The 13,906-nt window shown below is 37.9% G+C and overlaps 2 protein-coding genes across 2 annotated transcripts in view; both read left to right on the plus strand.

Moving 5' to 3' along the window:
• LOC145467473 (pyrokinin-1 receptor-like) overlaps positions 1 to 2,011 on the plus strand; it is a 7,519-nt gene extending 5,508 nt beyond the window's left edge. Inside the window, exon 2 of the mRNA XM_081451033.1 lies at positions 1 to 2,011. This exon is cut by the window's left edge and continues 814 nt beyond it. The gene's annotated coding sequence lies outside the window, so the exon portion shown is untranslated.
• A 540-nt stretch (positions 2,012 to 2,551) lies between these two features.
• Positions 2,552 to 6,683, plus strand: LOC145468645 (pyroglutamylated RF-amide peptide receptor-like). The gene is made up of 3 exons (XM_081452361.1): positions 2,552 to 2,611; positions 2,698 to 2,958; positions 4,238 to 6,683. The coding sequence occupies exons 1-3, from the start codon at positions 2,552 to 2,554 to the stop codon at positions 4,562 to 4,564; spliced, it is 648 nt and encodes a 215-aa protein (XP_081308487.1). The 3' UTR covers positions 4,565 to 6,683.
• Positions 6,684 to 13,906: the final 7,223 nt, after the last annotated feature.

Consider the following 13,906-nt stretch of genomic DNA (forward strand, 5'->3'; position numbering starts at 1 on the left):
AGGTCGTGCTGTTTCGTAGAATTAACTGCAGGCTTCTAGCCAATGAGAAGACAGATGGTGGCTACAATGTATAATAGTTACTATTAGTATGTACCAAACCAGTGGATAGTGTTCTTCACGCATTCTGATTCGCTACAAAAACTTAGAATAGTTGTACTACCACCTCCTAAGCCCGTGAAACAAAAAAGTGATTTCTTTGTTTTCTACCGCATAGGGCCCCTCACCTTTAAAGGAATGAGAAATCATTAAACAAATCCAATCTTTGGCGTGTTTGGGTGCTCTTAAATTAGGACCATTCTGTAATACCTTCGTATCAGTTTTTATCTTACGTCATAACATATTTTTGATGGTTGAATCGGTATAACAAATACTTGACAATGTAAGGAAAAATATATTTTCGGTTTTTCAGATAGATCTCATTGAGCCTAATATATGAAATAATTATAGCGAAAAATATTGATTCTGAACAAAGCTGTTAATAAAAAACGACTTCAAGTTGTATTAATAACCTCTACTTGATACCTGTCATCAAGTTGTTACTCAGTTGTCGCATAAACTAAACTTAAAATAACACTCACGTGACAAGAACGCATAGTCAAGTTGTTGTTTACGAGATTAGGGGACTTAAGATTTGAGTACGAGTACGAGATCGAATACGAGAACGACTTTTCAATTCTAGTTTGCAGGCTTCCCATTATCACATCACATACCCATTTCATCCCATGAGCTACCCTCTTTACCTAAAACCAGCATGAACAGCGAGGACTCTGGAAACGTCACTGATTTGAAAATCGAAAATTGAACTCGTACTAAATCTTGTACTCGTAGTCCAATCTAAAGCCCTCTATTATCACAAGACTTGTGTTGAATTTTCCGCGCGCAGTTCGAGTTTTTCAGTTGCGTTAGCAAATTGTCAGCTTACATTATTGATGTCGTCAAAGAAGCACGAAAGGTTTTGCCCGCTTTCAGGTGCAAAGAAGGTACACTAAGTGGAAAAGGTGTCGAAATTTTCCAGTAAGGATTGGGCCGATGCACGGGACAAACAAGGGCATTAATAATAGCTAGCTGACTATAAGAATCCTTTATCTGCGATGAAATGTTTTAAGGAGATGTCAAACCAGACCTACTGATCTAACTCCTTACCAGTGTGAGGCGTATTGTTATTCGTTGAAACTCATCCCTGAAAGATAATTTGATGCGTTACCAGGTTTAAGGTGGTTCCCTAGGGTATTTACGAACACCCTCCCTGCAGAGCGCGAGTTAGAAAAGGAAACTTAGTTAATTTCTCTTAAAGTTTTCCATGGAGAGATTTACCAATATGAGTACTGTTAAAAAATAAGGCTTATTTTGTGGTTGTCAATTTTTGGTTTACGGCCGTTGCCATGGCAACGTCTCATCTAATGACAGGCAGATATATTTCTCATTTTGGCCTAAACTCTTAAAATATTTATACTTTCCTTCGGTGAATTTTTTTCATACTTTGCCACTTCATGGAAATGATATTGCCTGACATTTTGAATCGATAAAAAGGTAAGGTTGTTCAGACGGTTTTTCCAATATTCTGTAATTTGTCATTTTTTTTAAATATTAGATTAGCTCTGACAGATTTTAACAAAAATAGGGTATTTTAAAGAGCTTGTATGCGGTTACAACTGAGCCAAATTAAAAAAAAAAATTCACCGAAGGAAACGCGAGAAAATTCACTGTCAGTTTTGCTTTTTGTGCTCATGTTGACGTCACAAAAATCGACAAACACTGACGTTTTCCTTTGGGCGCGCGTAGATTACTTTAGCTTTCGTCCTATGCCCTCGTACAATCGTAAAACTATAGGGAGCCACCTTACAGTGATTCCTCAGAATTGCATTGCGCATCTCTACTGCGCACGATTTTCGCGTCATAAGCGCGCTCTCACGAGCGCGTGCACATACACAGCATATACAAAATGGTGGCTTTTTCTAAACTGCTTGGCTTGCGAGAAACAAATCATCAATTTTTCCTCGGAAACGAGTACCGGGACCTAACAAATTTTTATTTAGTTTGAATGCAGAGATCACCTTTCATACACAGCATATACAAAATGGTGGCTTTTTCTAAACTGCTTGGCTTGCGAGAAACAAATCATCAATTTTTCCTCGGAAACGAGTACCGGGACCTAACAAATTTTTATTTAGTTTGAATGCAGAGATCACCTTTTTTCTATACAGTTAACATGAACCAATTTCTATTGCAGAGTAAAAAATTATCACAGAAAATAAGAGCATAGCTAGCACTCGTAAAAGATAATATGTGGCCTCAGAACAATGCGTGCTTAGAACATATGGTATCTCTGTCGACTAAATATGAATGCCCTCACCATGAAACGCGCATCAAATTGCTCCTTAACATTTATGCAATACATCCATTGTTGTATTTCTCGCTTAACTTTCTCTCTATTTTTCTGCTCTCTTAAAGTGTGAGGTGAATGGTTCAAATATAAACGTTTCTGAAAGCAAAAGCAAATAACTTCAGGAATGATGGGGTTTATTGAAGGTCTTCCTGCTCCAAAACGAATATGGAGACCCCTTCTTTTTTATTTCAAATGTTACGTTCTCTTGATATAAACAGTCAACAGGTAAAGTTTGAAAGAAAATCTATTGTGAGTTCTATTTCGATGGAATTACCTTAAATAGTCGTCTGTTTTATGCTTTCCTATTTTAGGTGATCATTCCTGGTTCTTGGATCTTCGCATTAATAATCTTCATGCCACGTATCACGGGCTTCAACGTAAAAGACAATGCCTGTGTGCGGATGGATGAAGAATGGCTGCAAAAAGCTTCTTTTTTGCTCTGGTTAGCCTTTGTGGTCGCGGCCATTGTACTAATGGCTGGATTGTATTCCAGAATCGTGTACGCCCTGTGGTTTAAACGTGATCCTGAGAATCAACTCGCCTTCCCACAGAGGATAAGTATTAACAAACAAGTTCAACACGTGAACATCTTTGTTTCGCTTTCCTCACGATAATTACTGAAGTATGCAAATTAACGTTCATGATTGAAACTTCCATATAGCTAAGTTTGTTCGGTCATATTCTGGTGCCCCGAACATTCTAGTAAGGTTTTCTTTTAGCATTATTATAACTCTCCATCATGCAGTTACCAATGCAAAGGGCGCATGCCGAATATTATTCTTTCTTTGTTTTAAAATGTCTTCACGTTTGTAAATACTGTTAATGCTTAAAAGGTTTGTTAAGTCTGTGATCCAGCAAATATTCCCTAAAAGTTCCATTATGATCAAATTCTCGATACCCATTTTTTTTTTTTTACATTTTCGTACACAATAGGTCTTTCCTAGATATCTTGGCAAATTTCAACCTATTACGAACATTACAACTCATGTTATTTGAACCTTTATTTCCGAGAATTTACGGCCGCCATTGATTTTCCTTGTTCAAAGTCTTGGTTGAGAATTGGAGAAAATGACGTCATTTTCTCAAAAATACCACACGGATTGAAATTATGCGAACAATAAGTACAGCAATTCACACAAAGAATAACAAAAACTTTGGCTCATATATTCGTGCAATTTTCGACATTGATTTTTATTATAACTGATTTCAACCCGTCCAGTATTTTTGAGAAAATGACATCATTTTCTCAAATTCTCAACCAAGACTTGGAACAAGGAAGATTAATGGCGGCCGTAAATTCTCGGAAATAAAGATCCAAAAACCGCGTGTGCTAATGTTCGCAATGGACTGAACTAGGAAAGACCTATTATTTACGAAAATGTGAAAAAAAAAATGGATGTCGAGAATTTCATCATGGTAGCACTTTAAGAGAAACTGATATTTTCACCTTGCCAAAAATATCAGCTACTGAAGGCTTTATTTCCGTTAGTTTAGTTGCCAGGTTCCTAGTCCAGGGCCACAATTTCAAATCAATATCGCGCTGTTACAGATTTCAACACCATTCCCAAATTACCTTAAATAAATTTGTCGGCTCTCTTCTAATTCTTCCTTTATTATCTGAATTTGTAACATTAGGTAGAAGAAATGCTATTCTGTATAAATTGGAGAGTAAACGAAGTTTGCATGCTTGTCTGTCCGTCTGTCTGTCGGCTGTATGTACGCATGTATCTTTGTACGCACAGAACATTGTCATTGTGACGCCGTTAGGGATACATATTCTGTTTGCAGGACCTTTCTTGACAATTCATTTGTTACTATCTAAATCGGATTTATGCCTCTCTCTACACACAGGGCGTCGTGCGAGTGCGGAAGCGAGTCACTTTGATGGGGGTAACTGTCACTGCCATATTTGGAATCTGTTGGGCGCCTAACGTAATTGCGCACAACTTAGACTACTACACATCCCTCAGTGTCAGTGAAGTCGCACACGCTGTTTTTCATATGCTAGTACTGTTCAGTTCCGCCGTCAACCCATTTGTGTACGCTCTGGTTAGCAAAACCTTCCGAGAAAAGCTTAAGGGAATGATATGCTGTAGGTGTACCGGCTCCACGGGATCCACACGAAATCGGGTTTTCCCACAGCAGGGATATCATCTTTGGAGTGATCGAAAAATCTAAAACGTTTCTTCTTTGAATGCTTTGTTTAAAGTTAAAAGGACATTGTGACATGGAGAGACAAAGTTATGATAATGATTCTCTTCTCCCAGCAGCTACAGAAGAAAAGCTTTGTTTCGCTGGGTATGCAATTACGATAGTCTCACCATTCATAACGCTGAGAGGAAAGGTCATCGTAATGCTATGACTTAGATAGACTCGCTCCCCAAGTTTCAACTAGAATATTCAACAAGTAAATCAGTAAAGGTTTCTGATATTATAGTGTTTTCAGTGCTACTGATCTGTTTATACCTCAAAAGATGAAAATAAACTCTTTAGTTGAAGAGTAAGTGCAAATGTCCTTCAAAGTTAAATAAAGGAAAGGATCTTATTTTTTAGCGGTAGGTGAGCAACTTCTCTAAAAAGCCGCGGTGTGCCATGACAGGAGTTGTTATGTAACCCGAAAAACGGAAAGTAAAACTCCCTTGTAATCAACAAAGACATTTGTTGTGAAATTCCTATTGTGCGAACTTATTAAATCATTATTAGTAGTGCAATTGTGAAATAAAACAAGTAAAACATATGACAAGTCGATGGCATCATGGTAACGTAACTGAATTAAGAGCCAGAGCGAAGAGGCCTCCGTTAGGCCTATAACTTCCAAACAGAACGGAACTACGCAATTCTGATTTTCAGTGAGGCAATCATGTGTTTTTCTTGTGGACATGCGATGCGAGACGGGGTGCACTGGACAACAGATGCAGATGTATGGGATAAGAAGAAGGGCTGTGAGGTCGAGATTGATTTACATCCAGGGCAGAAGCGACATATGCCAAGAAAACAATAAAGAGAGAGACGGATGAAGAAACAATTTTCTCATTAATTACAACAGATTGCTAGTATTCCAAGCAGGACAAAAACTGAGCCTGAAACAGAGTATTACCAGTCCATGAATTATTCCGGCGAAAATATTAAGGTACCCACAGTATAGCCCTTTGGCGGCGACATGAATACCCTCACACGGGCCAGGTTTTCTGTTTAAGATGGCTGTTAACGCCGCGTCGCCATAGAGTGGACGTTAGCCTGGATACATGGTACGATTTTATTGTTTCATCGCTTGATTACCAGCTTGACTGCAGGAATGGAAGATAACAGTAAACTAGATCACGAAACCACTAATGTACTAAATTAAAAATCAACCACTAGTGTAATACATGTACTTACCACTATTTTCATAAAAAGCTAACCACTAATGACGTAAAATTGTTAACCACAGTTCTCACACTGAGTGCCTATTAATAGCTAACGTCAAAATGAGAAATAGAAAAAACCTTGACAACTCGACCAGATTTCTTCCTCTTGGTTTTCTAAGAGTACAGACAGTCTTACCATTTTAAACATATGAACACTGCCCATTTGGCAGGAAAATGAAAAACAAAAAATACACACACCCACTAGAAAATAATGAAAAAAGAAACAACAGAAAGAAGAACAAAAACCAAAACTGTTCCAGCTAAAACTGGGGAATATCCAAGTGCTATTCCCCAATTCTCAAAACTGCGCGTGTTGCGGAAAAATTTTTGAAGGATACTAAACACAATACCCTCCATTTAGAGCGTAAATACGCTCGGATATTTGTCCTTGGACATTATCTGTTCCTCAAACTGCTGGCTTCTCGGAAGAGATAATGTCCGCGGACAAATATCCAAGCATATTTCCGCTCCAAATGGAAGCTATTGTTCATATAACGCCGTTTTAAAACAGCAGCGCGATCCGCCCATAGTTTTGCTTACCAGGGAGACGACATTATTTTGCGGTTATGTTGTTTCACTTTTGCCGCGCGTGATTGGTTGAAAACCTGCTATGACAACGCACCACTGAAATGGGTTCCTCACGTACGCTTCAAATTTCAGGACGTTACAACGACGAGTCGTCGCTAATCTTTTGCTTTTGCCAGTTGCACAGTTCAGATAATTTCAGAGATCATCTCCACAAGCAGAGGCGTAGCTAGGGGGGTCTTTGGGTGCCGTGATCCCCCCTTTTGTAAGCCTTTTCCCAGCAAACAACCCACAACAGGTGGTGGAAACGACATGAAAATCTGGTGAGCACCTTCACTTTGACGCGGTGTAACTCCCCCCCCCCCTCCCCCTCTCTTAAAAAAATACTAGCTACGCCCCTGACAAGTTATGAAAAGCGAACTTTACGTAGGCGGTGAAAAAGGCAATTTAAAACCAGAGATGCTTAAAAAAAATTATTGGGCCAATTTATTTGGAATTTGATGTGCCCTCTGCTTCGGTCATATATAATAATTGAACGTGATGTTAGTGTCAGAAGTTTACGCTTTTGATATTCAGAGCTGTTCGAAAATACGATACTGTTAACGACAAATAACACCGTGTTAAAACAATAGAAAGACCATATGTTTAATAATGTGTGTTGAAAAATGCAATTGTCATTTGACATCTAATTTACAATACCAACTGCTCGCAGAGTAAACTGCCAACTAACTTCAATTTTTCGTAGAGGAATATTAACTGTTTATCGGTTAAGAACATGTTTTTGTTGTCCTCCCACCATTCTATGGAATCCTAATTATATTGCGCGAATCAGAAGGACGGATATAACACAAGGAGATATGAATAGCAACATAACGCTGCAGTGCAGTTTTGTTATTTACGATGTAGCCCTTTAAATTGTTTTACTTCACGAATGAGTTTTTGTTGTGTATAAATTCAGAAGTTTGCCAATATTTTCAGTGAACCCTGTCTTGGTTGATTTGTGGATAAATACTGGCGATTTATCAACATGTAGTTGATGTGGGTAAATTAACCGCGTAACGACTTCGTGCACGTGACGTTTCTATCGGGCAGCTGACATTTCGAGCCTTTCTTACGAACAAAGCCATCTTTTAATCTGTTAAAAGCACTTAATGACTGGGGCCAGTCATTAAACATGGTTTTCAATTTTCTCGGCGATTCTGCAGTTTTCAGTCACGTGACGCGTTTAGAACAATCGTGAGCGAGCAAAAACACTTAATGAATGATAACTCTGGATATTTTGTAGTCACCAGTCCAGCGCGATCGCATCATTTCTGTCTACGAAATACGGAAAATAGATAATGTTGGCCAACATTGACGCGGAAAATGAAACAAAAGCTATTGAACAAGCCAATGAAGTATTCAACGAATATCTAAAAACAAAACTGTTGAAGAAAGTGATGGGGAGACAAAACTTTTAGCTATGAATGAAAGCTTTGTTAAGTTTTCAGGTTAAATTGGTTTCGCAATAAATGCGATGAAAAAACAAACTTGGTTGCCGGTTTGAATATTCTTCGGCGCGCATAATTATCACAGATCTCGTATTTCTCACATTTACAAGGTGCTGCGATTGCTTTACTTTGCTTGTGTGGTATTTTTGAGAAAATGACGTCATTTTCTCAAATTCTCAACCAAAATTAACTTGGAACAAGGAAAATTAATTGAGGCCATAGATTCTCGGAACTAAAGGTCCAAGAAAACGTGAGTTCTAATGTTCGTAATAGATTGAAATTTGGCAAGATATGTAGGAATTAAAGACCTATTGTGTAAGAAAATGTAAAAATTGGATATCGACAATTTGAACATAGTGACACTTTAATATAATATGCAGATAATACCGACCAACTTTTGTTAAATTTCTGATATTTTAAAAGCTATTGTTACAATATCTAGAAACTTGGAAATAAAATTGAAAACTGATATCTTACCTTAAGAAACGCTTAACGGACGGAGAATCGGAAGAGTTGAACGATAATTCTGTTGCCAACCCAAAAACCCGATATCACTGCATGATGACATCGGAAGAAATGGGAAAGACAGCGGTTCATTAATCATCGTGTAATCTTTATACAACTTAGACCATGCGTTTACCACCCGCTGCACGTTATGTTAGGCCCCGTCCTCACTACAGGGGCACCCAACAGATCGTTTCGGTAAATTATCTGTTCGGAAGGCCTTTAATTCCTTCTGATTTTCTAAAGAGAATTATCACCTCGAACTTTCGTGATATGAAAAATTTAATGTCTGTTATTTTCGGAATTAGAACATAGTGACACTTTAATATAATATGCAGATAATACCGACCAACTTTTGTTAAATTTCTGATATTTTAAAAGCTATTGTTACAATATCTGGAACTTAGAAATAAAAATGAAAACTGATATCTTACCTTAGGAAACGCTTAACGGACGGAGAATCGGAAGAGTTGAACGATAATTCTGTTGCCAACCCAAAAACCCGATATCACTGCATGATGACATCGGAAGAAATGGGAAAGACAGCGGTTCATTAATCATCGTATAATCTTTATACAACTTAGACCATGCGTTTACCACCCGCTGCACGTTATGTTAGGCCCCGTCCTCACTACAGGGACACTCAACGGATCGTTTCGGTAAATTATCTGTTCGGAAGGCCTTTAATTCCCCCTGATTTTCTTAAGAGAATTGCCACATCGAACTTTCGTGATATGAGATATTTAATGTCTGTTGCTTTCGGATTGTTAAATAATGTCGTTTTGAGTACCGAAAAAAGGTCAGCTATCATTTTCGGAAAGGCGATAAGGCATAAGGTTTTCGGGAAAAGGGCAAAAAAGCCCTAATAAATTCGAGAATACTCAAGCTCCCCTAGAATAACCGAACAGGTAAAACTTTTCTTAGCGCAACCTAAAATTAACCTACAGAGCTTTAAAAGTACTCTAGATAGCCTAAAACAGCGTTTAAAAGCATTCGAGAGAAAACGGTCCTGACACTACGCCGGAGAAAATTGAAAACGCAACTTTATTTCTACGGTTAGGTCTACCATCCACGCCAATCCGTCTGGAAAGCGTATTTTTTCGTAAACGCTGTTCAAACCAGAGTAATTTGAAAACGTCGACCTTGCGTTTTAGTTTGGACAGAAAACATTTTCTAAACGGAGCTTTTCGAAAACGATGACGTCACGATAATCATGTGACTTCCCTGACCGAGTTTTCCTCAAACACAAATCCAAAATGACCTGTGATTGTTGCGTTTTTAAATTCCTCCGGCGTAGTGTGGAAAGGGCTTTATTTGAGTAGTTATAATAAAAATGACAGCAACATTGAAAGCTGTCTGCATTCTCGTATTAGAGTTTCACAAATTTTCCTTGCCTAAGCAAAATTTTGACGTTCAAATTTTTAAAGTTACATAAATTTCAGACGTATTGTAGAGGCAGGTTTCGGTAAACGATTGCTTATTCACGATGAAAGATACTGCAAGCAGTTTAACCAAGTTCAACATGCGAAACTGATAACCAAACTCCATTTGACTGCAAAAAATTTCCGGGTATTTAATTTGTCTTTGGACATTATCTGGCTGTCATGATAGCTTTTCAAATAACATAAACATGCACCGGGTGGTGAGCACATGGTCCAAGTGGTATGAAAATGATATGATGATTAGTGAACTGCTGTCTTTCATAATCCATTTCTTCCGATGCTATCATGCAGTAATATCGGGTTTTGGCCTGTGTACCAAAATTTACGTTCAACTTCTGCTGGAATTCTCCGCCCGTTACGCGTTTGTAAGGTAAGGATTATCACTAACGAGAAATGATTTTTCGTTATTATTTCCAAGTTTCCAGATATTATATTAATGGCTTTTAGAATATCATAAATTTAGCAAACGTTTCTCAGTATTGTCTGCGTATTGTATTAAATAGGTTCTTTTAATGGTGTGAAAGCATTGATCCAAAAGAATTGCTAAAACAGGACTTCAATAATTATTTTCAATCAAATAAGAATCGTATAACACGCAACAATGAGGAAACATCCAGTAGGAACACGGTCTCTTAAAGCTGTACTTCCAGAAATCGATAGAAACACAGAGGTACCAGAGCTGTTGACATAAGCATGAAGGGAGCAAAGAGAGGTTGCATCTGAGAATCGAAATAAATAAGTGACGTTCTTTTCTTTTTGCCCCAGTGTTTCCTAAATAGAAAACATTTTCTTCGCTTTTCTATCGCGTTATAGAAAACTCCTGTAAATTTTTCTGTAACCAGAAGTAGGGGTTTTGGGAGGACTAGGAAAACTGTCGGAACAGCAGCCGCACACAATATTTATCTCTGCCATTAAAGCCCTGAAGCACTCGATAGCAGGCAAACATACACAACTGTTATTGTTTTTGTTGTTGTTGTTGTTGTTGTTGTTTTTTTCTTTTGCTCTTTTTTTTTGTTTTTGTTTTTGTTTTTGTTTTCCTGAATGACCGAAAGAAGGACGTTTTGCCTCTGAGGCGAGATAATGCAGCATGGCGGCAAATCTACTCGTTAGCTAAGCTGATATCGATAATTCGCGCTCCCTCAGAAAATGCCTGCATGCATTTTGAAACAATTTACCCTGTAACATTAGAGAGTCTGCTTCATTGGACAAATTTAAACGCCTTCTCTACCATAATTTTTAAACACGGCATTCATGGAACCCAGGATTTTTCTTAAGTGGCATATTAATGTAAGTCAATATAATGTTAGGATTTGGATTTTTAGTCATTATTATGTAATTTTTTCTACCTGATGTTTTTACCGTGTATAAATAATGATTAAAGATTAAAGATTCAACACGTGGGCCCCTGTAACCGACACAAAAACAATGTAGTGTACTTCGTAAAACTGATGTGCCTCTTTACTAAATTAAGTGGTTAGAAAATGATCAAACCATAAGCTTAAGGTGGCGAATAATGAAAGTATGATGTTTCCTCTCCACTTTCACTTCTTCTCGCATTAAACCAGTGATATTAGCTAAGATGTCAGGAATTCATTCTTCCTTTTCTCTTTATTAAACCAAGAGGGCTTCGCGACTGTGTAAAATCGACAAAACTCGACTCAGTCATGCTTCAATCATCTGGCATTGCCATAGCAACGGTACACTCTATACTCGTCGTGATAGACATCGTTGGAAATTGTCTCGTTTGTGCGATCATAAAGAAACATCGAGACATGAGGTATGTTGAAACTAAAATACCTGAATTATCAAAGTTAATTTAAAATACTACTGAAGGCGTACAAAACAACTTTAACAACTTTATATAACAGTGAACGGAAATAGAAAAGTGCTGGCTTGTGATTTACATAGTCTGATGTGAACATGGGAGAACGTTTGAGAGAACTATAAAGAGATTTTTGAAAGTTCTTCAATCATATGTTGACGTATTCAAATTTACATCGGAGTATAAGAATTACAACTCAGGTAACTCAGCCGTTTTAATTTTTTTAACTTAACATCGTCACAACGCCTTCGGGAATGGTAAAATTAGTTATTTCCTTCAGACGAAAGTCCATTGGAGTATATACACTCCAAGCAAAATTTCTAATGCCAACAGCTCCTGTATGTTCGCAATGTAGATAATATAACCATGCTCCTATCTTGTTCAGCCATTCTTCTGAAGCTATGCAAGAGAGGATAAAGAGTAAGAGAGTAAGTCCTTGATAAAGGCCTTATTCTTAAGGTAATCCCTCTCAAGTTATTTTTAGACATGGAACCTAATTCTGATTAATTTCACTGCGCGCGTAACATGGACGTTTTCGTGGAGGATGAAAACTAATGTGAAGCTGCTTGTGCCTTCCAGGTAAGGGGAGTGCTTTTCTCTAGGCCCTCCTAAGGTTTCCGACGCCTGACGTCGTCTAAAAATAACGTAAAAGGGATTACCGTTGTAATAAGGTCTATTAGAAGAACTAAATATCTTACCCTTCGTCCTCTCTTGATTTATGATATTCCACAGGACTCCCTTCAACTATTTACTTGTGAACCTGGCTGTAGCGAATCCCTTGTTTGCGACCTTTGTTACACCGGAGACTTTCTTCAAGATCACCCCCACTCACCCAGGGGGAACATTTCGTACAGTTTTGTGCAAATTAGTGACGGGTAGAGGCTTGGCATGGACTGCTGGAACCCGTCGGTGGTCACTTTGGTTGCAATTGCCGCTGAACGATATTTTGCGGTAATCTATCCTGCTGGCAACGTGGGCAAACTTACCAAGCGTAAACTGAAGGTGCGTCACTGACAAAGTTTAATTATTACTATTAGTATATTCCAAACTAGTGGATAACTTTTTTCACGTATTCCGATTGGCTGTTTATACTCGGATTGCGTAGGCATTTATGAAAAGGGTCTATAAGCAAAATGCTTTCTTTTTTTACCGCAACATAAGAAGACATTTTCGCAGTCTATGAAGCAGCTGGGGGATTTCTTTCGATTAAGAAAACTTCAATTATAAACAATTATTGGATGAGGTTTTTGTAATATCCGGAATAATCAAGGTCGAGGTAAGTGTTATCAGCCGAAGCCTTCGGCTTCGGCTGATAACACTAACCGAGACCTTGATTATTTCGGATATCACACAAACCTAATCTCATAAATGTTTTATTATACATTGTTTTAAAGAAAATACCGACAAATGCACTGAGCACAGTTTATTCAATTTTCAACAAGCCATGTTCTTACGTGAACTTGACATTGCTCTTGGAAATCATGCACTGCGCGCGCAACCTACCGATTATTTACTAATCTGCTAGCAGATTAGTGAATAATCTGTGGGTCGCGCTGTTTCCTAGAATTAACTTCAGGCTTCTAGCCAATGAGAAGACAGATGGTGACTACAATGTATAATAATTAGTATTAGTATATACCAAACCAGTGGATAGTGTTCTTCACGCATTCTGATTGGCTACAAAAACTTGGAATAGTTGCACTACCGCCTCCTAAGCCCGTGAAAAAAAAAAAGTGATTTCTTTGTTTTCTACCGTATAGGGCCCCTCACCTTTAAAGGAATAAGAAATCACTAAACAAATTCAATCATTGGCGTGTTTAGGTGCTCTTAAATTCGGACCATTCTGTGATACCTTCGTATCAGTTTTCATCTTACATCATAACATATTTTTGATGGTTGAATCGGTATAACAAATACTTGACAATTTAAGGAAAAATGTATTTCCGGTTTTTCAGATAGATCTCATTGAGCTTAATATATAGATTAATTATAGGGGAAAATATTGATTCTAAACAAAGCTATGAATAAAAAACGACTTCGAGTTGTATTAATAACCTCTACTTGATACCTGTCATCAAGTTGGTACTCAGTTGTCACATAAACTAAACTTAAAATAACACTCACGTGACAAGAGCGCATAGTCAAGTTGTTGTTTATGAGATTAGAGGACTTAAGATTTGAGTACGAGTACGAGATCGAATACGAGAACGACTTTTCAATTCTAGTTTTCAGGCTTCACATTAACACGACACATACCCATTTCATCCCATGAGCTACCCTCTTTACCTAAAACCAGCATGAACAGCGAGGACTCTGGAAACGTCACTGAT

This window comes from Orbicella franksi, chromosome 14, assembly GCF_964199315.1.
Source record: "Orbicella franksi chromosome 14, jaOrbFran1.1, whole genome shotgun sequence".
Taxonomy (NCBI): domain Eukaryota; kingdom Metazoa; phylum Cnidaria; class Anthozoa; order Scleractinia; family Merulinidae; genus Orbicella; species Orbicella franksi.

Bases quoted from the DNA above. Each gene is read 5' to 3' on its own strand.
- LOC145468645 (XM_081452361.1), top strand. From the start codon at position 2,552: ATGGAGACCCCTTCTTTTTTATTTCAAATGTTACGTTCTCTTGATATA. The intron at 2,612-2,697 runs GTAAAGTTTGAA...TTCCTATTTTAG, and splicing joins TTGATATAAACAGTCAACAG to GTGATCATTCCTGGTTCTTG. The intron at 2,959-4,237 runs GTTCAACACGTG...CTCTACACACAG, and splicing joins GGATAAGTATTAACAAACAA to GGCGTCGTGCGAGTGCGGAA.